A 25,557-nucleotide genomic window follows, 5' to 3' on the forward strand; every position below is an offset into this window, starting at 1 on the left:
TTTTAGCTGGATCTATCCTCGGCTTACTTGAATGCAAGGTGGTGCGATGGGAAGAATGACACCAGTAGCCTCAAACAAAATGAAGTCCAGATGCTATCACACATGACATATGCTTGAGGCTACTATCTAGTGAGTTTATAGTGTAACACTGGAATAGCAGTTGAACCTCAAAAGCATACAGCCATTATCCAGAATACTAGGAGTCTATGGAGCTTACGATGAACACAGAAGATCATCATTTTAGAGCTTGTCACAATTTGCATTTTTGGCCACTAGGTGAAATAATAACTCCACAAAATCATTAGTCACACAAAAAAGGGAATGTTGGGAATTCTATGAAGATTAATATTTGTTTAATGGCTGAAGGACAAGCCGCCACCGAACAAAATTTAAATACACTAGATTGCCAAAAGTTTTGGGACACACGTCCAAATCATTTAATTCAGGTGTTGTTTTTCAGGGCTTGGGCTCGGCCACTTAGTTCAAGTGAAAGGAACTCTTAATGCTAAAGCATACCAAGACATTTTGGACAATTTCATGCTCCTAACTTTGTAGGAACAGTTTGGGGATGTTCTAACATGACTGCACACCAGTGCACGGAGCAATGATTTTCAAAGTTGTCGGATCATGGTTGTTTTCACACTGCATGACTGACTACAGTAGCATTCAGTCACTGCTGTGTTCACACTGCACAATGGATTGGCGACAGGATGTTTCACACTGCATCAAACAGCCCTGTATCTCGCGCTCTCATTGGCTGAAGGTCACTGCTGAGGTATTTTTCAGTCCAGATATTTAGCATGCCAAATATTTCATGGGAGTCGGCGACTCGTCGGCGACTTGGTCAGATCGAGTTTTTGGAAATTCACATTACATACTCGCGTGCACGAGCTCCGATTTGCAAAACTAATCAGCGACTGAAAATCAGGGCTAAAGTCGTGCCTTATGAACTCAGTATAAGGGGCCCTGAAAAACAACACCTGAATTCAATGATTTGGAGAGGTGTCCCAAAACTTTTGGCAATATTGTGTATTTGCTACAACAAGAAAAAGTCAGTCAGTGGGAAAGGAGGCATGTGTTTGTAAATGATTTGTCTGATTTGTTGTTTCAAAGCTAGTCCACTTTGGTGTAAAATCTCTGGCCACCCTGCTGATTCATGGAGCTGTCTGAGCGTTTTATTCGCCATTCTGCTGTTAGCTAGTTGTGCTGTGAAAGTCACACAGCTCTAAAGCGCTGAAGATTAAACATGCATTCATTCTTCATTTTCAGAATATGATCTTTCCAGTCGTCTAGGTGATTTCATTAACCCGGATTTAATCGGAGAGACTTTGCAGTGTGTGTGTGTGTGTGTGTGTGTTATTAGCACTAGGTAGTATGCTACCAAATTATCTTGTGTAAAACAGTGTGATTAGGAGATGTATGTTGTTTGTTTTTTAATTCATTTTAAGGCCTCTCCTGACTTGAGTTAAAGAGGAAGTTTTCATAGCTTTGATTAAGTTAAAATGTAATATATTTATTCATATTTATTATTGTTTGTTACACAGACATAGTAAATATGGATGCTTAGGGTTGTATTTTGAAGATAGCGGTTATGTGACATGACGCACGCTAAGATTTTCATTAAAGGCTCTTTTCCTCGTTTATTATTCAGGGAAGATGTCCTCTGTCTTGTGAGACAATGTTGTTTCCAGTGGACAGAGGACACTGAGTGATAGCTCTAACCAGATGTTGTCATGGAGATTCTATTAAGAGCAAAGCTGTGTCATTCTTCTCCTTGCACAGGAAACCATTTTACTTTTGACCCCTGTAGCCACACATTAATTATAGATAAAGCTACTAAATAATGATAATTAGAGACGTTTCTATTTTCTTGCATTCCGTTAATCAATATTCAAACAGACTGTGTGCTTCTACGAGAGAAAGTCTTGTGCTGTATCCACACAGAGACACACACACACACACACTCTTTTGGGGTCACTCAGATTATTGGACAGGCGACCCATCATAGAGCCCTTCCCCTTTTCTAATAGCTTCTGGACATGTGATGATTGGCATGTGGTGGGTGTGGTGAGAAGCAGCTTGGTCGAAGAACAAAACTGAGCCTCTGGTTATGTGAGCTGAAGATGTCAATACACACACAGACACACACACAACCAATAAAGCTGAGGATGCAGCACCTGGGGGGCGAAGAGGACAAATAAAACTGAGATGATCAAGGGACCTAATTCGATTTTGAACTGTGAGAGATTGTGTGTGTGTGTGTGTGTGTGCGCATGTCAGACAATAAGAAGGATAATGGAACGGAAGATTGATGGAGTGACAGTGTGTAACCGTTCAGACCCTGTAGAAATCCACTGTGAGACGACAGGACGTGTCAGAATGTAGGTGGCTGAACAGCATGATTAGACCGGATCATTTGCGGCATTGTCGTTACGAGCCCGCTCACCTGACAATCACGAAAAGGACCCGAAAATGCTGTAGGTTGAAAGGAATATAACGATTGTATCATTCTTAGAGCTTCCCCGTCCTTAGTGTGCTCTTTTTGACAGCATTATTTATTGTGTATTTAATGCTACTGAGGAGGCCTAGGAACATCTCTATACGTTTAACCTAAGTTAAAATTATATACATGAATATGAAATAATCCTCCTGTTATCCCAAATGCCTAGCTTGTCGATTTGTTGCTGGAAAAATGATCTTTTCAAGAATCTTGCTTTTCAGTTTGTTTGTTTTCAGTAAGCCATTATCCTGGTCAGTGTTTTTATGGCAGTAGTGAAAAAACTGGCTGTTTTTAAATGACATTTAATTGAAATTATATTGTTCGGATAAATATAAGTGGAAGTATATAAATATAAGTGGAAGATTTGGATCGATATGATCGGAACCCAATAACCAGAAGGAATATTTTGGAGTTAAATGTAATAACAAGCACTACATCAGGTCTGTGTGGAGTTTAAACCTGGAGTTTAAGGTGGATTACTGAGAGATGAGGAGGGGATGAAGGCATACATTATTTATTATTTTATTAATTCACACACACACACACACACACACACACACACACACACACACTGATAGCATACTGATGAAAGCTTACAACTTTAAAGGTTTGTTCATAGCTAAAAATAAAGTCTTATTAGATTTATTTAAAGAATTTCCTGAACAATAGGATTTATGGCTCATTTCCCACAATGTAACTATTATAAATGAATACCATGACACAAAATGGAAAAAATGATCTCTATCTCTATCTCCTTTGTAATTGCCTCTCTCTGTACTATTAATCATAAATCCAAGAATTAATCTTATAAACAGAATAATCAATACAGATAATACCAAAGACCAAATCTCATGCTGTCATTTCATATACAGTCCCTAAGGTCCTGACCATTCATGCATGCGCCTAAGCCTTACACACTTTCTGAGAAATGACTCTTTTTTTTTTCTTCTTTTAATTCGTAGGTACAACCAGACAGCCTCGAGATGGAGAGATCTCAGGAGTGGATTATAACTTTGTGTCTGTTGAAGAGTTCTTCTCTCTAGAGGAGTCAGGAGCTCTGCTGGAGAGCGGCAAATTCAAAGGTCAGTCATTCTGATTCAGGATGTTGCACCTTACTTTAGACCTTTAGACACGGTGCTAACAAGATCTCTGCTGAAAGAGAAAAATAAATAAATCAGCGGATGAGTTTATAGTGTCACAAAAGCAGACGTCATATGAGGTCTTTCGATGCTGGCCTCATTCTGACCTTATATAATGAGTATGCCTACTTCCAGCAGAAGTGACCCATGAATTAATCAGACATTTCCATTGTCTCATTCCTCCAGTGGTATATATTTTTAATAGTAGTGCATATTTAAATTGTGCCACCCAACATGCCATTACTTTGCAATGAAAATATATCTAACCATCAGTTTCCATCTATCCTGTGAAACTGCAGAACCATTGTCACATTCCACAGCATATATATATATATTTATATATATATATATATATATATATATATATTCATAGCAATGAATTCTCAAGCCTTTAAGCAATTTAATATTCAGCACCGGTATCATTGGCCATGTAACGCTCACAGGGAGTAGAGGTGAGTTATGGCTCTCCGGGGCAGGATCACCTCCCTCTCTTGATTAAGTGAGTGAGAAGTATTAGCATAAAAGATGCTGCAGCATTTACCCAGCACCATAAACGTCATTCTCACCTTGTCAGACCAGTCCCGGGCCTTGATTTATGCTTTGCTAGCAAGTTGCTCTGTCAATAAATCATCAGCATTACGCAAGAGCACAAGAAGAACTGAATATGCAGTTCAGTGCAGTCTTGGGATGAAAATACTCAAAGACAGTCTGCGACTGCTTTCGCTGTGTTTTTGTTCTTTGTGGAACATAATGCTTTTAGAAAAAAAAAGAAAAAAAGTGCTACAGCCATCTTTTCTTGTATTGATTAGCTAGTACTATAAATAATATGTCCCCGGTTTCTGCAAAAATCTGCTACGTTAGAATATTGCGTGTGCTCTAAACCATATCACAAGCATGATTATATGATATAAGAACTTGCAGGTTCAGCGTTCGTGTGTTGCTATCAATCAAACACATGATGTACATCGTACACTCTGTTATTTGTTATACAGTATGTGTGCTTTTTATGTGAAAATGTTTATAACGCATGTTGCTATTGGCTAGAAGCCATTATAGTACAATATGATTATAATATCTAAATGTGTTCCAGTGGTAAATAAACCACATCCACCTCTTCTCCACCTTCCTCAGGGAACTACTACGGAACCCCTCGACCAATCCACATCGGTCCCGACAGCCCCCCCATCACGTACCAGGAGCACCGCAAGCTTCTAAGGAACTTCCGCACACGCAGCAAATCCCTCAGTAACCTGGAGAAAGCGGCAGAGGAAGGCTACAACAGTGAGGGAGACTCTGGGCTATCAGGTAGGGAAGGACGGACGGACAACAACAAAGGATAATAGTGATAACTGGGTTATAATGCAGTGTACTGCGTTACTATTAACACCACTCTGATCACTATTAGCAGTAGTAGCGTTATTGGTAGCCAAAGTCTCTTGGAGTAGATAAACTGTTATAGCTGCAGTAAAAGATTCTCCGTCTTTGAGCTTAAGTTAGTAGGTAACTTGAGTTTGATATAAATCTTTACAGAAGAATTTCTCTCACTGAAATGGCAATCAATGGAGAAATGCATGGTTCTAGAGCAACGAACAGTTTAGTTAAACTTTATTTCATTTATTTTGATTGTTGTCAGAAAAAAAGCATTAATCCAACAAGACTGTAAGCTAATTAAAAGACAGACGATGCAAATTACAAATAATCACCAAACGCCAAGTCTACACTCATGCGAGATCCTTAGCAACGTCTGAGGCAGTGGAGACAGCGCTGAGAAAGTGTTGATACAGTCTATAAGTAGCACTTCTAAAGGGCATCTTTGCCAGGTAGCTAACTAGTAATTACAATTTACAACTTTATATAGTCATTTATGTAAACATTTATTCATTTCACCCTACTTGAGACATGTTCTCGATCACTACTTGTATTTTCGCCACAGCAGCAGTACATATAGACAAGCGAGTGGGTTTGGTACTCTGCATATTAATCAGTTATTTAGCGTAAAACATATAAATCAATAACTGCTATGAAAAGCTAAAGCCTCTGAAGGCTGTGCCACTGACAGTTAATTACATTTAAAGGTTTGACTGGGGCGTTGGAGTCTGCAGTACTGTATTAGCTTTTCGTGTTATACTAAAGTTAGCAGTGAAATGCTATGTAAATAAATCCACATTGGTTAATTTCTCTTAGCGTATCAAAACCCTCGCCATGACTTTCTCTTACATTTACAAACAGAATTTTTATTCTGGATTCACCGTTCGCGTGCTACGTTAATTAATGAAAAACTTAAGCAAGGATTTTAATGCTAGTAATATTTGCTGCCTTAATAGCAGTAGTACATATGTGCGTTACAGTTGCGCTACATCAGACCTACTATGTGTGAGATTATAATAATCCACGTCACGGAATTTCCCTTAATGGCCAGATTCCGCGAGCACCCTTGAAGTATCCGAACAAAGCATAATATTTGCGTATGTGCGTTTTGTGTGTGTGTGTGTATGGAGAATGGGTTATGTCTGTAGTGGGAGCTGGATAATTATCCTGGAATTGAGGGGGCAGCTTGCAGCTGTTCAGGTCCCAGCTGGGGATGCTTATGGTCTAAATTAATGAACCTGGAATAAATTTGATATCACTGGGCTGTATTACTTGCGACACTGCTTGGTTTTTCACCTTTTGTCTTAGTTAATAATGTTACATTTTATGGCTGCATAGATTATTTACACTCTACAGTTGGCCAGTGCAAAATTTCAACCTTGAAGATTAAAGGGAAAAAGAACCATTATGTAACACAATATATAAGGCATGGTAGATATCATTTATAACCGAAAAGAAAAATGTGGTATCATTGTACTTCAGAGGCAAAGCTAACATTTATTGTGTCTAAAATAGTCCCTACATTGCAAAATCAGGAACTATTATATAGGAAATGGTAATTGAAGTGCAATTTTTCATACGCTACATACACTGATCATGCATAACATTATGACCACTTACAGGTGAAGTGAATAACACTGATTATCTCCTCATCATGGCCCCTGTTAGTGGGTGGGATATATTAGGCAGCAAGTGAACATTTTGTCCTCAAAGTTGATGCGTTAGAAGCAGGACAAGTGTTAGGATTTGAGCGAGTTTGACAAGGGCCAAATTGTGATGGATCAGAGCATCTCCAAAACTTCAGCTCTTGTGGGGTGTTCCCGGTCTGCAGTGGTCAGTATCTACCAAAAGTGGTCCAAGGAAGGAACAGTGGTCAACCTCAAAAATGTTTCAAGAAGAGCAGAACAATAAGCTTGATGTGTTGATTTGGCCTCCAAATTCCCCAGATCTCAATCCAATCAAGTATCTGTGGGATGAGCTAGACAAAGAAGTCCGATCTATGGATGCCCCATCTCACAACTTACAGGACTTAAAGGATCTGCTACTAATATCTTGGTGCCAGATACCACAGCACACCTTCAGGGATCTAGTGACATCCATGCCTTGATGGGTCTGTGTTGGCGGCAGAAAGGGGGCAAACACAATATTAGGCAGGTGGACATAATGTTATGGCTGATCGGTGTAACACGAGTTTGGTAGTCTTGTTCCGTTACTTATGGACATACACATAATGAGCTCATTTTCTCTCCATATCAAACGAAACTACATATTGGATTTGGGGCATTTCATAGCAGCTAGGCTACACTGTTTGTACATTACCTTTCATCATGTACTGGATATTATTATACGTGTTTTCAGGCAGCGCTATGAAATGACAAATCCAGTGCACATGAGCATAGTTTCAGACACAGCTACACCACAACAAGCCTGTTCACTTTTAGTATTTTGGTGTCACTGATGGGGTAGCAGGAGTAGCAGTGTATTTGGGGTCAGTGAGCAGGGATCCAATCCAAATCAGATTACCTATCTAACACAGAAATTATTATTTTTAATAGCTAATGTAAATGTTTCTGGCAAAAGAAGAGTGATTTCTATCAGTTTATCTTAATATTTACATTAGACCTATGTTTTAGTCTTGGCTTCAGCTGAAGGAAATCTAGTGGGTCACGAGTTATAGACGTGTCAGGTATTCCACAGTGCAGCGCTGTGAAAGGGCAGGCCCTTCAAATCTGTCATCTGATCCTGACCGACATAGGATTCATAGTTGATTGAGGTTCTGGGAGAAAGCCATTTCTACCATGCCAAAATTCTGCTGGGTAACTTTACGCCTCTTTTTGTAGAGTGTTATTAATGAATACTTGACCAAAACTGCTGTATACACTTCTGTTTGTATGATTACCAGAGCTGTTTTCTTTATTGAGCAATCAGTTATTCTCAGATTACTTTTTAAAGTTGGTGACTACTCTAATATGTCTAAATTGTTTAATAAATCCTTAGTGAATTTATCGTTTTGCTACAGTGCAATTAGATATCTCTCCAGTCCACAGTCTGCTAAAACTGTCCATTCGACTCTTTTGTAAGTTCACTTTAGTTTTGTCGTGCTCTGCACTTTTCCCACACTGGCCCAGTTGTCTCGTGGGAGGTGGCACAAACTTTACAAAGCCATTGATCATACCATTCTATGGCAGCCAATCAACATTGCCAGCTTTCATAGTGATCTGTTTATATGGATTAGATATAATTTCCTCTCAGTCAAAGTGTGGAGGGTGAGATGCTGACCTGGCTCAGATGTACATATCGACTCAGTACTGGTTCCATTCTGACTTTATATGAAGGGAATGAACTTTCTTTGGACCTGTTCAGAGTAGAAAGCCTGTAATCTGTCTACAGTTCATCATTCTCAGAATCTCTTAATAGGTCCAAGTGATACCTGCTCCATTTAACTGTGTAATTTCTCAATAACAGCTCTAATAAATCATATTGTCTTCACACAGACAGACTGTCATCACTGCTGCCATTAGTTTCATCTTATTCTCTCTCCCTGTCTGTTATCGATGTTTTAGGTGGCTCAGGAGGTGCCAGCAGTGTCCCCGCCCCAACATCATCCCCGAGCCAGTCTCGTGACTCCAGCGGAGGGGACGGCAGTGGCTTTGAGAACGGGAGCAGGCACAGAAGAGGACCACAGAGGGCGGGGCTTGAAACCTGGGAAATGACCTACAGTGACTCAGGGGAACCATACTACACAGAGTAATGCAAATATTACTGTTATGTAAAACTGGATGCAATTGGTGTTTCCCTTTTATTATTACATCTCACAGTGTACAAGCCAATCTACAGCACATATTATATTATAGTGTTATACAGTGCATATGATACAGTTCTGTGATTTCTTGCTGTTTCCCATAGCAACACTGACATCTTGTGTTGTCATGTTGTTTCACAGTCATCAGCCCAAACCAACTTACTGGCACACCCGACGCACGTCGAGTCAAGAGTCGGTTTTCATGACTGACAGTAAGCAGTAACTCTGTATTCTATTCTATTCTATTCTATTCTATTCTATTCTATTCTATTCTATTCTATTCTATTTGATTCAATTCTATAGCTACACCAGACATACTAAGCATTGTGCTATATTAAATGATATGCTAAATATTGTTACAGTAACGGTAATATTAGAAATGAATCATTTAAATAAAGATGTGTTTATAACACTACACTCTCTAAGGGTTCCTCAAATTTTCTTTAAATGATTAATGGTTTTAAAAATGGTAGAAGCTGTATTGAAAGGTATACCCTGCATTAGACCAGTAGCAGTTTTTATAGCTTTCTTTTCTTTTTTTCCTCACAAAAGTAGTGCTTTACCACTGACATGTGGCCTCAGGGTAAACCACTGACCACCAAACATAACTGGTTTATTTTAATGTCAGTGTTTGTACCCAAAAAACAGTGTAGTGTGTAGTCTTTAATGGAAATGCAAAAGAATTTGAGTCAAAAGGCCAACAAAAACAACAGGGCACTATGTAAGGTGAATAGGAAGCCATTTGTGATTTGGCCCTAGCTTAAACTTGTGAAGAAGAAGAAAGAAATGTAAAAGTCACTGCAAGAAAACTAAATTGAAAGCTTAAAATAATGCTGATGATTTTATGTGTGAATACTGCTCGCAGGCTGTGCTGCTTATATTCATTATTCTTCCTCTGGGTAAAATACAGTATACAGCAGACACTATGGAGTCCACTAGATAGGAGAAGGTCATGGACAAAATGTGCTGTATAGGGCAGCATCTTTACTAAATGAAAGAAGACGAATTGACAACAGGAACAAGATTATTAGCTACAATGCAACAGCACAGTGTAGTGCAGAGGAGCTTTCATGTACAGAGACAAACCCTGATGTATCCTCAGTGGCTGCTTCTCACTCTCTACACTTGAATAATGAGCCCAGTCTGGCAGAGAGCACTGATAGCCTGTCATCTGTCGTAGATTCTGGCGATCAGGATGGGTTAAGGAGTGCAGCACAGCAGCAGTGAATGCACTGCATACTGATATGAAGTCTGCCTTAATGAAATGAAGCTGAATCTTCCACTAGACACAGCTGATCGAATATCTAAGACATGTTCAGGTTTAATTGCCCAGGAGAGTGACTGGGCTATCCCACAGTGTATCAGGTTCTTTATACAGCTCTTATGCGAATTCAAAAGCATATGGTGATGCTGTCTAATAAAAGGACATGCCTGCTGGCTGCGGTAAGAGAAACGGAAGCGTTAACGCTAAACTGTATGAAAATGTCTCTTAAATCTGTCCAAAAATTGCCTTACTATTATTTCTATTACTCTTACGCTCCGAGAGTCTGTGACTCTCTTATCTGGACCACTGGATGCTGTGTGCACAGTCCCGACAGCAGGTGCTGAGTCAGAAGTCTCCTTCACAGACTGCTCAATGGCATGAGGCTCAACTCACATGCCATGAAGCCTCCTTAATTATGGATACAGCCATGAAATCACAAGTGGTGCAACACATTGCCCATATGCTGACTTACACAGTCTGGCTGGGATGCTAATAGTTTTGTGATTAAAGTAGTGAGAATGTTCAACAATGTTGGTGTTGTATAGGAGTTTAATTTTACAACATGAGACTATGTGTTGAATAAGGTAGTGGACATTTGGCAATATAGCAATACACCGATCAGGCATGACATTATGAGCAGTGACAGGTGACGTGAATAACACTGATTGTCTCCTCATCTTGGCACCTGTGAGTGTTACCTGTTATTAGGCAGCAAGTGAACATTTTGTCCTCAAAGTTGATGTGTTAGAAGCAGGAAAAATGGGCAAGCATAAGGATTTGAGCGAGTTTGATGAAGGGCCAAATTGTCATGGCTAGACGACTGGATCAGAGCATCTCCAAAACTGCAGCTCTTGTGGGGTGTTCCCGGTCTGCAGTGGTCAGTATCTATAGTGATATAATGTGGTCCAAGAAAGTAACAGTGGTGAACCAGCGACATGGTCATGGGCAGCCAAGGCTCACTGATGCACATGGGAAGTGAATTATGGCCCATGTGATCCGATCCAACAGATGAGCTACTGTTGCTCAAACTGCTGAAGAAGTTAATGCTGGTTCTGATAGAAAGGGGTCAGAATACACAGTGCATGACGGGTCAGGGCTGTTTTGGCAGCAAAAGAGGGACCAACACAATATTAGGCAGGTGGTCATAATGTTATGCTTGATCAGTGTATAACTGATATATACTGTTAGATCACCCATGATTATTGTATGCTTTGCTTACAATAAATTTTGCCCTGCATTCTATTTCTGCTGCTTTATTTTTCTTCCTATATTGAAACACATTAGCTATAATTCAGCTAATTCAATTATTGTGAGTTGCACCTATAAAAAGCATTGTGGAGTGCTTGGAGGATGGTGTGTCACTTCTGCAGCTAAATACAAGCTACATACATATATACAGAATTTAGTGCCTGATGTCTCAGAATTTTTCTAGCTTCTTTACAGTTGAAACCAACGTACAAATACATGTATCCTCTGTAATATTGCTGCCCACCACATTCTCAAATAATATAATTGGACCTTTTCTGTTCAGTAGCACACATAGTTCAGTTCTCTCTCTTTTTCTGTTTCTGTCCCAGTCTGCGAGTTCACAGATCAGCCAAGCGAGCTGAGAGGATACTCGGTCCACACTCGGGTGTGTAAAGGACCCCGGGGCTTCGGCTTTAACTTCGCTGGTGGCAGGCGGCCTCGAGAGTTCATACAGATATACAGCATCACACCTGGAGGGCCATCGAATCTTAACATTGGTAATGAGCAAATCGTGTGTCTCAATGTGTTTCAACAAGCTGTATATTAGACTGCATCGACAGTGCAATAACAATTCATTACATTTCAATTATAATTTTATGAGCCGAATATAATTACATTCACATAATTGCTATTATAGCCCCAGTTGCATGAAGAGTAATGTTCTGTTGCCTATAGAATGTCGGAGCAGACTGGATAAGATAGTGCTGTTTAGGTATTCAGAATTATTGGCACCCTTAAAAAAGATGGGTGAGGATTGGTTTACTGCATATATGAAAAAGATTCAAGCTTTAATGTAAGTAATATTATTCTGAGGGAACAAAATTCTTTCCATGCCAGGATTTGATACTTTGTGAACGGTCATACAGGAGAATATAGAGAGATGTACATTGTCAGTAATATTTTATAGGTATTATGACATTTTTGCAATTATTTAAATGTGGTATAAAGTGATATGAAATATTTTTTGCCGATTTATTTTTTCACCCGGTATTTTTAAAGCAGCAGGGTAGTGAGAGTAGCCAGCTTTTCCTAAATGACATTTTGATAACCTACAAAAGGCTTTGAGCAAACCTCTTGAAAATTTCATTTAAAAATAAGTGACACTGACCCCTGAAGATGAGTTTTTAAAAAAAAACACCGCTGGGCTGAAGGGGGTTATTAAAAAAATTAGGCAGAGAATGTGTTATTAAAATTCACAAAGTTCACAAAGTCGTACAGTAAGATTTTTATCGTGCAATTATATTTAACATGTTCTCTGTCCTCCTTTAGGAGATATCCTGGTGTACATTAACGACGCCTGTGTGCTGGGCACCTCTTATACAGAAGTATTGGAAATGTTGAAGGTTGTGCCAGTGGGCCAGAGTGTGGACATGGTGGTCCGAAGAGGCTACCCCATGCTCTATGACCCAGATGGTAGCCCAAGACTGTCTCGGGAGACTGCTTCCCAACCTTCACCTCTTCCAACCACCACCCAGCCCAAAGCCCAGGCTCTACTCCCACAATCCCAGACACTTCACAATCACAGTGGGCTTATGTACAATGCAGAAGGAAGATATCCTAGAGCTTACGGAAGAAGTGCCTCCAGGTTCAGCCTGGACGCCAATGGAAACGCTTCACATTATTCACCACCTCCGAGAATGCCGTCTTCTTACCGATACTCCAGCGAGGGAGAGAGTGATATCGTGAGGCCGCAGTATTCCCAGAGAAGGATCAGGCAGCTGCAGAGAGCAGATCTGGCCAGCCAGAGTGACAGCGAAGTCGTTTCAGCTATAGGTTCACACAGGTAACATTTATCACTCTGGATCTTACAAAAAATTATGTGTACTTTTTTATTTTATTTCCAGCAATTTGTAATAAAATATATTGCTCCTGAAATATGTCCACTGTCCAATTGCTATTGTATTGTTTTGTGCTATCTGCACACATTGTAGATATCTGACCACATGTACCTAATTATTGCTCCCAAACTTCACTTTTGCTGATCTCTACTTTTCTTCTGTTCCCTTTTAGAGCCTCCTTTATCCGAAACCACAACAACAACTCACTCTACCCACCATCACCTTTGCGCGTTTACTCTACTAAGTCCTCAGACAGTGACCTTTCCTCCTATGCCCCGAGCCCGCCCCTCTCTCGCTTACCCCTCCCTCAAACGGAATCAGGCCACGCCTCCATCTCCTCCTCCCCTGGCGGAGGGAGACGATACTCAAACATTCACAACGGTCAACGTTCCCTGCTCACCCCTCCCACCAGCGTGCACTCAGATGGGCCGTACTTCACTTTTGGAAGTGCCAACAGCGGCAGTCCAGGCAGCAGCGTCCCATCACCAGGGGGGATGAGCAATGGTGGTGGCCGGGAGCTGGTGCCCATTGCCCTGGCAAAGTGCGACCAAGATGGGAGTTTGGGGTTCAGCTTGATTGCGGGCGGACAAGGCGGCAGGGCAGCGGTGGTGAAGAGAGTGTGGGACCGGCAGCTGTGTAACGGTCTCCAACCAGGAGACACCATCGTGAAGATCAACGGAGCCGACGTGCAGAGCCTCAGCTTCATTCAGGTACACTAAGGAAGAGTGGTAATTCCTAATAATGTTATGTGAGAATATAAACAGAAAATAAAAATATTCAATATTATTCTAGGTCTATCGTATTTTGGAAGAGCACACCAAGAATGGAGAGGTCATCCTGCTAGTTCAGAGAGGAGGCAAGTGATCTGTGTCAGTTTAAATAAAAAAGAAAACATCATTCTTTATGTATTGAGCCACCAATTTGAACTAATACCACAATTTGTATTTTATAAACTTTTCCTTGCATTATACTTGACATACTTTTATCTCCTCTCCATAGGCTCCATATATTCTTCCATCTCTCCAAAGTCTAGACGTCAACACAGCCCCACCCTGCCACGCCCTGCCTCTGCCTCTCAGATCCCTCTTACTGACACTCCACCTCTGCTACGCAAGTCGCTTACTCCTCCTCCTCAGTCACTGGTGCGGTCTTCTTTGGTCCAGAGCACCAGCTTCTTGGACTCTGTACCTGTCACACTAACGCTGGAGCCTCGCGATTGGATGAGTACTGAGGAGGGCGGGACTACGCTCAATCCCAGATTGAAGACAGAAGAGAAGGGCAGGCCGCCTCTGACACGGGGATTCGAGGTGGAGCTAAGGAGGAGGCCAGGAGAGGGATTTGGATTTGTGATTGCATCACAGGACGTTGAGAACGGCAGAGGTGAGTGCTTCCATAACAACTGGAGTATTAAGGCGTTTTACTTCACAAGTTGCCATAGTGATATTTGGCGTAACAATATGGCAAGAAAAATGGTTCATTTTTCAAAATAAAAAATTTCACAAGCTAGAAAGAATAGACTTGTTCATAGTCCAGATGGTGTTAAAAGACAAGTATTGTGAAGAGACAGACAGCTACAGACGCTGTAGTTCAGAGAATACACACACACACACACATATATACACACACACACTCACTGCCAGATATGATGCGTAGTAGACTGAAAAAAAGATGAGTACTGCTTGGCCACTTGCCACTTAAACAGCACCGGGTGGGAATATCAGTGATGAGGAATATTGATCGAGATCTAGATGCTTAGCTGTATCTTGGCAATCCTACATACCTAAGATCCTGTGTTCCTACCTATCCTGCGTAGTAGCCTATATAATTTGATGTATTTGATACATTATATGTATTTGATTGATTGCACATGGAATATTTTGAGAATATTAGTATATTTATTCCATTTTAAACATTTACAAAGGTTAAGAAATAAACAGTCCTGCGATACAGAAGGCTGTGTATTACATAGTTGTACATATTATTTTGCTATTCATATTTTAGACAGTTCTCTTATATACCTTAAGGACAAAATGTTTTATAGTAAGAATAATATTTATTGTTTTATAGACGTCATCTGAAAGCTAAAATAGTTTCAGGCTTTTGACTATTGGACAGGTTTGACCATGCCTGTGAAGCTACTGCCACCTGCTGGTCTGACAGGGCTTTGTATTTTGTTCACAGTGTTTGTGCAGTCTCAGGATATTTCAATTATTTCCTCTTTGGCTCTTCATGAATCCTATGCATACACATAAGCCACTAGGGTGTATCAGTAAAAACAGGCATGCCTTGGAATGCTAATCTTTGAAATCTATTGAACATGCTTTATGGGCTATGTGCGCTCTATTAAAGCACCTTTAATCATGGGAGTAAGTATGGGAAGACGAAATCAGCAGCGTCAACCATGGATAATCCAGGATATACACCGATCAGGCATAGCATTATGACCACATGACTAATGTTTTGTTGGTCCCCCTTTTCGAGGCATGGACTCCACTAGATCCCTGAAGGTGTGCTGTGGTATCTGACACCAAGATGTTAGCAGCAGATCCTTTAAGTCCTATAAGCTGCGAGGTGGGACCTCCATGGATCAGACTTGTTTGTCCAGCACATCCCACAGATGCTCGATTGGATTGAGATCTGGGGAATTTGGAGGCCAAGTCAACACCTCAAACTCGTTCTGATCATCAAATCATGATCATTCAATCCTGAACCATTTTGCTTTGTGTCACGGCGCGTTATCCTGCTAAAAGAGGCCAGGGAATACCATTTCCAAGAAAGTGTGTACATGGTCTGTAACAATGCTTAAGTAGGTGATACGTGTCAATGTAACATCCACATGGATGGCAGGACTCAAGGTTTCCCAGCAGATCATTGCCCAAAGCATGACACTGCCTCCTCCGGCTTGCCTTCTTCCCATAGTACATCCTGGTGTCGTGTTCCCCAGGTAAGTGACTCACACGCACCCAGTCATCCATGTGATGTAAAAGAAAACGTGATTCATCAGACCAGGCCACCTTCTTCCATTGCTCCACGGTCCAGTTCTGATGCCCTATTGTTGGTGCTTTCAGTGGTACGCAGGGGTGAGTATGGGCACCCTGACTGGTCTGCAGCTATGCAGCTCCATACACAACAAACTGTGATACACTGTGTATTCTGACACCTTTCTATCAGAACCAGCATTAACTTCTTCAGCAATTTGAGCTCGTCTGTTGGATCGGATCACACGGGCCAGCCTTCTCTCCCCACCTGCACCAATGAGCCCTGGCCGCCCATGACCCCGTCACCGGTTCACCACTGTTCCTTCCTTGGACTACTTTTGATAGATACTGACCACTGCAGACTGGGAACACCCCACAAGAGCTGCAGTTTTGGAGATGTTCTGATCCAGTGGTCTAGCCATCACAATTTGGCCCTTGTCAAACTCACTCAAATCCTAATGCTTGTCCATTTTTCCTGCTTCTAACACATCAACTTTGAGGACAAAATGTTCACTTGCTGCCTAATATATCCCACCTACTAACAGGTGCCATGATGAGGAGATCATCAGTGTTATTCATGTCACCTCTCAGTGCTCATAATGTTATTACTTGATCGGTGTATGATCCAGGATAATAATCCAGGATATAGACAAAGATTAACACAGAACAGATGAACTAAATTGGATGGCAAACCAGTGACAGGACTGGGGTGAAACAAAGCTCAGCAGAATCTAAAACACCAACACATGCTTTTTGTCACCATGGTAACGGAAGCATGACAATAGTGCTGTGTCAGAGTTAACATGCCAAACATCTACAAGTAGGTTTACTTCATGCAGATCTTTTCGAAGGAGAATGAATATTGATGAAAATTGACAGAAAAAATTCACAGTGCAGTTTCCAGTAAACCCACTTCCCAAAATAGCAACAAAAACCATAGAAATATAAAATAAAGGTATAAACGTCTTGTTAAGGGAGCATAACAAAGGTGTCCGGCATAAAAGTAAACTTTTTTAATGTGTGTCTTTTAATATGAGCACTGCACTTTGGGTGTTTCCTAACATGTGCTCCATGCAAAAGTATTGGAACAACTTACAACATGACACTTTTGGTGTCAGACTGGAACCGACTGCGATCAAAGGGTCAGCAGGACACAGTAAATCATTACTGTAGCAATCGAAGCCTGTTTCCTGTGACTTGCTGATCTCGCATTATACACTGACGTACTTCTGTCAAGTATCATCTGCCCACTGAGTGATGGTTTGGGACATGTATGTTCTGTGTGTGTATGTGTGGAAAGGTGAGAGATGGAGATGAGCTCTGTATGTAGTATCTGTAGTAGCACTGTCAGTCAAACACTGTGGGTGGGCATTTGGATGCGGAGGAAGTGATGAAATCATTCTAATCATTATAAACGTTGGTAGCAAATTCTCTTTTAATGCTAATAATATGGAGGGACATACCAACAAGGACAACCTGATTAATTCTTGCTTCAGGCTGAAGAGAGAGTGTGTGTTGCTTTCATACAGAATATACTGAAGTAATTCACATGAGGAAAAAAATACAGTGGTACAGCCGTATGGGTCATCAAACTTTCTCAAAATCAGTATTCAGTCTTCCATGACTGGTCAGTTGTCCTAAAATAGTCTCATTATCAGTGCATACTGTATACTACAATGTATACTCACCTGCCAATAGATACTTCTGTACCCCTTCTGATTCATGCACTTCTGCAGGAAATGCAATTGCATAAGCATACACGAACACAACATTGTTTTGTATTCGGATAAAGTCTCGCACCTGCACGTCTGCTTCTCTCCTTAGCACATAAACAGAACGCCTTACCATACACTGCAATGCATCAACGTTAAAATGCACCAATAGAAAGAGAGACGAGCAAACTACCACATATGCGCAGAGAGATGTTGTGTGAGGGAGAAGAAAGGGAACGATGATGCAGTCTGAGTAGAGAGAGATAAATGCCAGAGTAGAAACTATAAGAGAGCATTTGATCAATGAATCAACAGAACGATTATCCAAGGTGGAGCAACATGGCCGATAGCGATACGAGCGTGTGGCTAAGGTTTGAGACGTGGGCTTGTTGACTGTTTTTCTGCCCACCACTGCACAGCTGACACTAACGTCATTATACGCTCTGCTGCTGCTGCAAAGACAAGCCATATATATATTTTACCTGATCTGCGAGCCACACACATGGTGAGACAGATGTGAAGTGAAAGGTTGTGTTTGCTAAATTAGCACCAACGTGGGTGGACGCAGATTTAAGTAGACATTAGCATGTTCTAGCCCAGAGCGTATAGTGTGCAAATTATTCATTTAGCCTCATTGGGAAGCTCATTAGAACATGGTAGATTGAGTTGAGTGATACTGCCAGTGTGAATGCAAGGGTAATAATAAGCATTGTCCTAAAATATGCCCAAGAAAGTAAACATTTTTGCAGCATTTAGGCCATTCTGTTTAATTACAGCAAAGCAAGTTCAGTCTCGAAATAAAGTTGCAGGGACGATTTACTTACATTTAGGATAATAAAAAAGAGTCATTTTGCTTTGCAGCATCCTGGGTTCGAGTCTCGTTCCCGTTCACTGTGTGTGTGTGTGGAGTTTGCATATTCTCCCCATGCTTGGTGGGTTTCCTCCCACAGTCCAAAGACGTGCTACTAGGCTGATTGGAGTCTCTAAATTGCCTGTAGTGTGTGATTGTGTGAGTGAATGAGTGTGTGCCCTGCGATGGGTTGGCACTCCGTCCAGGGTGTTTCCTGCCTTGATCCCCGATGATGCCTGAGAGGCACAGGCTCCCTGTGACCCAGTGATAGATCGGATAAGTGGTACAGACTATGACTGTGGCATTGTTGATGGTGCCATATGAGCAGCTTTGAGTATTTCAGAAAGGTCTGTCAGGATTTTTAAACATGACAGTCTCAAATTTGACACAGAATGGTGCAAAAAACAAAAAACATCCAGGAAGTGGCAGTTCTGTGGACAGAAAAGCCTTGTTGATAAGCGACCTCAGAGGAGAATGGGAAGAATGGTATGAGCTGAAAGGAAAGGAAGGCTATGTATGTACTACTCTTAATAACTACTCTTTACTACAGTGGTGAGCAGAAAGGTATCTCAGAACATGCAATATGTGGAATAGGAAACAGACTACATAAAACAGAAGAGCACATCAGATTCTAGTCCTAAAAGCCAAGAACTGGTATCTGAGACTAAATTGGGGACAAGCATGTGTAGAAACACATAAGGTCTAAGGAATTTGATTTCTGCTGTGATAGGGTCATGAATCATAGCCTCACTGTACCAGTTAAGGCTGGTGGTGGTAGCGTAATGCTGTGGGGATCATTTTCTTGGACAATCTTGACCAGTTGAGCATTGTTTGAATGCCACAGCTTATGTGAGTATTGCTGCCGAGCTCTTCATGGCCATAATTTGCCCATCATATAATGGCTGTCACAAAGCACAAGATGTCTCAGATAGGTTCCATGTATATGTCACTCCCCAGTCACCAGGCCAGAATCCGGTAGATCACTGGGAGAGCAGGAAATGTGCACCATGAATGTTCACCTGATAAACCTGCAGCAAGTTGCAATGCAACATGGACCAGAACCTCAAACCTGAGGCTGAGCAACAGTAGGTTCTAGTCGGTATTGGCACGATGTACATAATAGAGCATATATCACCTGGGGTTTATTTTATAGAAGGCAAAATACTGTGCAGTCTTTCCACGAACACAGTCTGAAAAAATAATTGACAAGATTGAGTCTAAAGCCTCTTGAGATACTCCAGCAATAATTATATTTCAAATAGGCTCTAGGTCACTTTTAACCTCTTCAACTTCACCTGATAAATGTGCCAACCTTGAAAGGATGAGCTTTCCATAAGGGCGTGTGGTCTGTCTTCTTATTAAAAGTAAACAAACTTGTATTTATTACTTAGCACTCAGACCAGCTATCTTTCGCTGTCTTCTAATCTTCTGCCCATGAGCCCTGCAGGATTACTGTGCCTGCGTGCATCTCTATTATCTACTGCGCCAGACAGGTTCCAGCGTAACCAGTTAGCTTGAATGCTTATTGAATGCTTGTTTCAGGTCAGTTTGTTCTGTTGTAGCATAATCCCCTCTGCATATAAGAGGCGAGTCAATCATCTCATCCTCTCAGTCTCATCTGCTTCCTGCATCATATACGTCACACCATCCTGTCTCTCACTGTCCTGCTTTCCTTCACCCTTCTCTCTCTCTCTCTCTCTCTCTCTCTCTCTCTCCATCTCCTCTGTCTCTATTTCACCCCCCCCCCCTTCCCTGCTCTGCAGTGGTCTCTTTCCTCTCTCTCCCTCATTCGCTCCTCCCCATCACTCTTTCTCCCTACCTCGCTCCCTCCTTCTCCTTTCCTTTCGTACTTGCTCGTAGATGCTGAAGTTAAAAATGAGTGCACTACCCTGACCGCCTGGCTCCCAGCGTGAGACCTACAGAGTTTTTCTTTTTCTTTTCTTTTTTTTTATTTTTATTTGTTTTTCTCAATAGTTTTTATTTGTTTGCTTGTGCATATGCCACATTCTTTCACTCAATCTCGCTTTCACATTTGCTACACACACACACACACACTCAGAAATGTTGGAGAGGCTGCAGTCGGCTCTGAAAAATGCGAAGGATTCCAAACGTAACTATCTCTTCTCTCAATTTCCTGTTAGACTGCGTCTGAGTAGATTCCTCTACCGAGAGCAACATGCTCCTTCTGAGTTGCCGCATTCATGAATTTCTGATTTAGCTTTTGCCTGTTTGTCTTAAATGTGAATTAAATTAAGAGCTTTAATGAGAAGAGTGTAAGAGGTGTCTAGCAGTGCATGTCATTTTCTAAATAGCTAAAAAAAACATTTGTATGGGGATGGTGCTGCATGTGTTTGTAATGCACTGAATTGTGTCATGGATTGCTTTAATGAAATGATGCGCATGAATGAATTACATGGCCATAAGTATCTCACACACACACACACACACGCACACGCACAGAAGTCTCCCAGGGCCTGACATGGGGATTCCCTCCTATTTATCTCAACAGAAATCACACTGCGTTTCACTTTGTCATCCTTCTGACTGCTTAATCAAAATAAGCACCACACACACACACACTGCTATGTTTGTTCACTCTATAATGTATATAATTCTTTAGTAAATACAGTGTAGTACATTCTATAAAATATGCTTTGTAGTATATTGCTTTCTTGGTGCATAGTATTTCAATTTGAAGTTAAAGTCACTGCAGATGCTTGGTGTGACAGGTACATAGTGTCCTGGCATTCTCACGGTTAATGTCCAGGACGGCTTTAGTCTGTGCTTTTGGTAAGAGCTTTAAAAAGCATGAGCTCTGTTTATGGGTCAATATGTGCTAGGTCTTGAGAGAGAGAGAGAGAGAGAGCAGAGTACAGTGGGTCTGTTTTGGGAGATTTGTTCTCTTGCAGCTTGTAACATAATGGGACACATCGGAGTCTGTGCTTCGAGGAGGACAACAATCTGAAATCGGAAATATCTGCCATAACTATTAGTGCCGTTAAAGATTGATTGTTAAGAAGACAGCAGCACCTCTGACACCTAGTGTCAGCTGTAATTCGAATCACATGTATATATTGAGTCAATGAGCTGAGGCTAATGCGTAATCATTTCTATAGTAACGGCCCAAGGGGGCTTGATGGACTATGGTAGACCTTCTACATACGTCTGGACCTGTAGTAGGATGTGGTAGCTTATTGGTTAAGGTGTTGGAAGGTTGTCAGTTCGAATCCCAGATCCACTGCTGGGCCCCTGAGCAAGGCCCTTAATCCACAATTGCTCACTTGTATAAAATGAGATGTTCTGGATAAGAGTGTCTGCCAGATATAAATAAAAAAAACTATAAACTATAAACATAATTACGATGAAGTTTTACGTTGAAGAGTGTTGACATTTATGGAAGGAGTCTCCAGTTTCAAGCTGCAAATAGTGAAATCTCTTGCTTTAAGAATGTTCCAGAGCATTAAATATATCTATAATGATTATAAATATATCTATAATTAATCATTTAAAAAATTGTTGCTGTGGTGTAACACCTTTGGGAGGATTTGCTGTAACCTCAGGGGGTTGAATGCATCCTGTTTCCCCCCAGGTGTTATTCCTTGTATTATATAGGTATAGTATTAGTAATTTACAGTAGTTTTTCAGCACTGGGGTAAAATATGTTTGAAATACTCATTAGAAACGATGCATAAAATATTGCAGTATTTGACTTAAGCCATATTCGAGCTGGATTACTTTACCCGAGGAGAATTCTGGAGCAGATTGATTTCAGGATGTTCTCAGTAACAGTTGTGGTAAACCAGCTAATAGGAACGACTCAGGAACCTTGTTATTGTTGCCTGTCATGTCATGTTGTACATGTACCTCTAGGCTGTGATGTGTCAGTCAGGCGAATTACATATCTCAGATGAATTAGCCAGGCAAATCTTTTAGAAACAATATTATAATATTATATTACAAAACCTCCTCCGGGAAATCATGCCCAGCTGCTCTAGTGCTTTAGTCTCACTGCCACTCGTTGGATAACACTAGTGCTAGTTAAAGCCACTGCAGTAAAAAAGCCATTTTTGCATCAGTGGACACACACACACACACACCTGCCTCTCCCACTTTCCTTCTCTCTCCTCTCTGCTCATGCTGTTTTGGTGTGTGGTCTTGTTCTTCTGCTCACTTGTGTGTTTCACCATTAAACTGGCTCTAATGCCGGCAGCTTTGTGTGTGTGTGTGTGTGTATACATGTGGGTATTAGGGTCTTGTGATTTTCTCATGGCTCAGCTTAATTCTACAGCTTACTTTGCACTTTTCACACCCCAGTGTGTCACAGCCAAGTAAGTGTGTGTGTGTGTGTGTGTGTGAGAGAGAGAGAGAGAGAGAGAGAGAGGAGATTATTATATGTATTATAAGGAAAAGTCCCAAATGGAACACCTGTGAAAGGGTACTTTCAGAGTAATGTCCCATATAAATTATAAAAGAAGATATGGTGTGCATCTCAATCAGCTCCCTAGCTCCCACTACACATTGGGACACTGATGACTCGATTTCTGCCAACAGTCTAATTTCCTCTTCTGTCAAACATATGTCATATATATTTGTTAGCATAATCACAGACGTTTCTGCCATGCTACTTCAAGCAGAATTCTAGGCTAGCTAGTGGAAGTTCATTAAACACTTAAAGGTCATTAGACTCAAACAAACCGAATATTGAATGTCAGAAATCTTAAGTAATCATACGAGTTCTATAACAGCGATAGCAAGCTATGTACATTTGTAGATGAAGTTTTTTAAGTTGTCTTTTTTTGTCACATACAGTACTGAAATTCTTCCTTCACATATCCCATCCTTGGAGGGTTGGGGTCAGAGCGTAGGGTCAGCCATGATACAGTGACCCAGGAGCAGGGTGGGTTGGGGGCCTTGCTCAAGGGCCCAACGGAGACAGCTTGGTGGTGCTGGGGCTTGAACCCTGATCCTCTGGTCAATGACGATCGTAGCGAGCACTGATGGTTTTGGTTTTTGTGGTGCATTATGGAATATTTGTACGTAACGAACTTTAAATAACATTTATATAGGAATATGCAGCAGCAGTTCATCCTAAAAGAAAACTGACTCCACTATTGCTTATACACCGATCAGAAATAACATTATGAGCTGCCTAATATTGTGTTGGTCCCTCTTTTGCTGCCAAAACAGCCCTGACCCGTCATGCACTGTGTATTCTGACACCCTTCTGTCAGAACCAGCATTAACTTCTTCAGCAATTTGAGCAACAGTAGCTCGTCTGTTGGATCGGATCACACGGGCCAGCCTTCACTCCCCACGTGCATCAATGAGCCTCGGCCGCCCATGACCCTGTAGCCGGTTCACCACTGTTCCTTCCTTGCACCACTTTTGGTAGATACTGACCACTGCAGACCGGGAACACCCCACAAGAGCTGCTGTTTTGGAGATGCTCCGATCCAGTGGTCTAGCCATCACAATTTGGCTCTTGTCACACTTGCTTAAATCCTTACACTTGTCCATTTTTCCTGCTTCTAACACATCAACTTTGAGGACAAAATGTTCACTTGCTGCCTAATATATCCCACCCACTAACAGGTGCCATGATAGAGATAATCAGTGTTATGCACGTCACCTGTAAGTGGTCATAATGTTATGCCTGATGGGTGTATGTGATAGATTAGCCAACACCAACATGATGCTAACATGAGGAAAACATTGTGTGTCAGAATCACACACTTTTCTTAGCCTGCTATTAATAAATCTCTAAACCCAACTGAGAAAACACTTTCTTTGTTCAGTAACTCTCCAGGCAAGCATCAGATTAAAGCTGTGAAGGCAGGGAATGTTAGAGATTATATTATTTTGAATATCCTTCCAATTTAATTTGTATTTTTGTCAGTTCCTGAATGTTTATGCACAAATGCTATTAGCCAAACAATGTATTTCATCCTAGGCAGCTGAAGTGAAGCTGTGGGAGGAGGGGAGATGAGTCTATAATTTCAGACAGAGCAGAGGACAGCATGCGAGTTTAAATGTCAGCACGGCTTTATGGACAGATGAGCGTCGAGGATGCGCACGCTGTTTACCGTCTTCAGCGGCTTATGTAACGTTTCGGTCCCATCCTCCCGGAGACACTCTGCATACTGAGGGTGAGAAAGCAAGGGAGCGAAGAAAAACAGAGCAAGGTGAAAGAGATGTGACAGAGATTCAGTGGAGAGAGAATAGCGGGCGAGGCTAAAATAAGAACAGACAGGTGAGAGGAAATGAAGGAGAGATAATGTGAGAGAAAATGAGAAACAGTGATGAAAGAAAAATGAGAAAAGGGAGTTCCTCTGCCCACTTTTGGAGAGCATGTGTCCAGTGCAGCCTCAGGACTGATGTAAAGAGTGGTTATTTGAGTTACCATAGCCTTCCGGTCACCTTGAAGCTGTCCAGCCATAAACACGAAAAGCTCAGTAGTTTCTGAAATACTTAAACCAGCCTGCCTAACCATACCGTGGTCACTGAGATCTTTGCATACGTTTGAATATTCAGAGTTTGGAAATCTAGACAGTTTGCTGTCGTTACAGCTGGGTAAGGTATATATTATATTGATTGTGTCACAGTTATCAAGACAGTTCACACTTTTTTATTATTTTAGATGATTTAAAACAGTATTGAACTATTTGTTGTGTTGTTATAGCTGCTTTGGAATGCAAAAAAATCTGTAAGAAAATACTACAATAGACAGTAGTTAAAATGAAATGAATAAACTAAACTCTAGACAAAGAGCAACATGTTTAGGTCAAAGAATTTGGAGTTAGCCAAATACTGCTCCATATTGTCTTCAACCCATAACTGATACATTGAGCCAGGTCCAGA

The 25,557-nt window shown here is 41.2% G+C and overlaps 1 protein-coding gene across 3 annotated transcripts in view; it reads left to right on the forward strand.

Annotated features, from left to right (window-relative positions):
- Positions 1 to 25,557, forward strand: part of LOC131352502 (membrane-associated guanylate kinase, WW and PDZ domain-containing protein 2) — a 59,009-nt gene that overhangs the window by 24,009 nt on the left and 9,443 nt on the right. For all 3 annotated transcript variants that reach the window (XM_058388643.1, XM_058388644.1, XM_058388642.1), the window contains exons 4-12: positions 3,463 to 3,582; positions 4,771 to 4,944; positions 8,571 to 8,754; positions 8,951 to 9,021; positions 11,651 to 11,818; positions 12,591 to 13,104; positions 13,332 to 13,869; positions 13,952 to 14,015; positions 14,159 to 14,539. In XM_058388643.1, the coding sequence (XP_058244626.1) occupies positions 3,463 to 3,582; positions 4,771 to 4,944; positions 8,571 to 8,754; positions 8,951 to 9,021; positions 11,651 to 11,818; positions 12,591 to 13,104; positions 13,332 to 13,869; positions 13,952 to 14,015; positions 14,159 to 14,539 (2,214 nt within the window). The remainder of the gene's footprint in view (positions 1 to 3,462; positions 3,583 to 4,770; positions 4,945 to 8,570; positions 8,755 to 8,950; positions 9,022 to 11,650; positions 11,819 to 12,590; positions 13,105 to 13,331; positions 13,870 to 13,951; positions 14,016 to 14,158; positions 14,540 to 25,557) is intronic.

The sequence above is a fragment of the Hemibagrus wyckioides genome, linkage group LG05, assembly GCF_019097595.1.
Source record: "Hemibagrus wyckioides isolate EC202008001 linkage group LG05, SWU_Hwy_1.0, whole genome shotgun sequence".
NCBI classification, from domain to species: Eukaryota; Metazoa; Chordata; class Actinopteri; order Siluriformes; family Bagridae; genus Hemibagrus; species Hemibagrus wyckioides.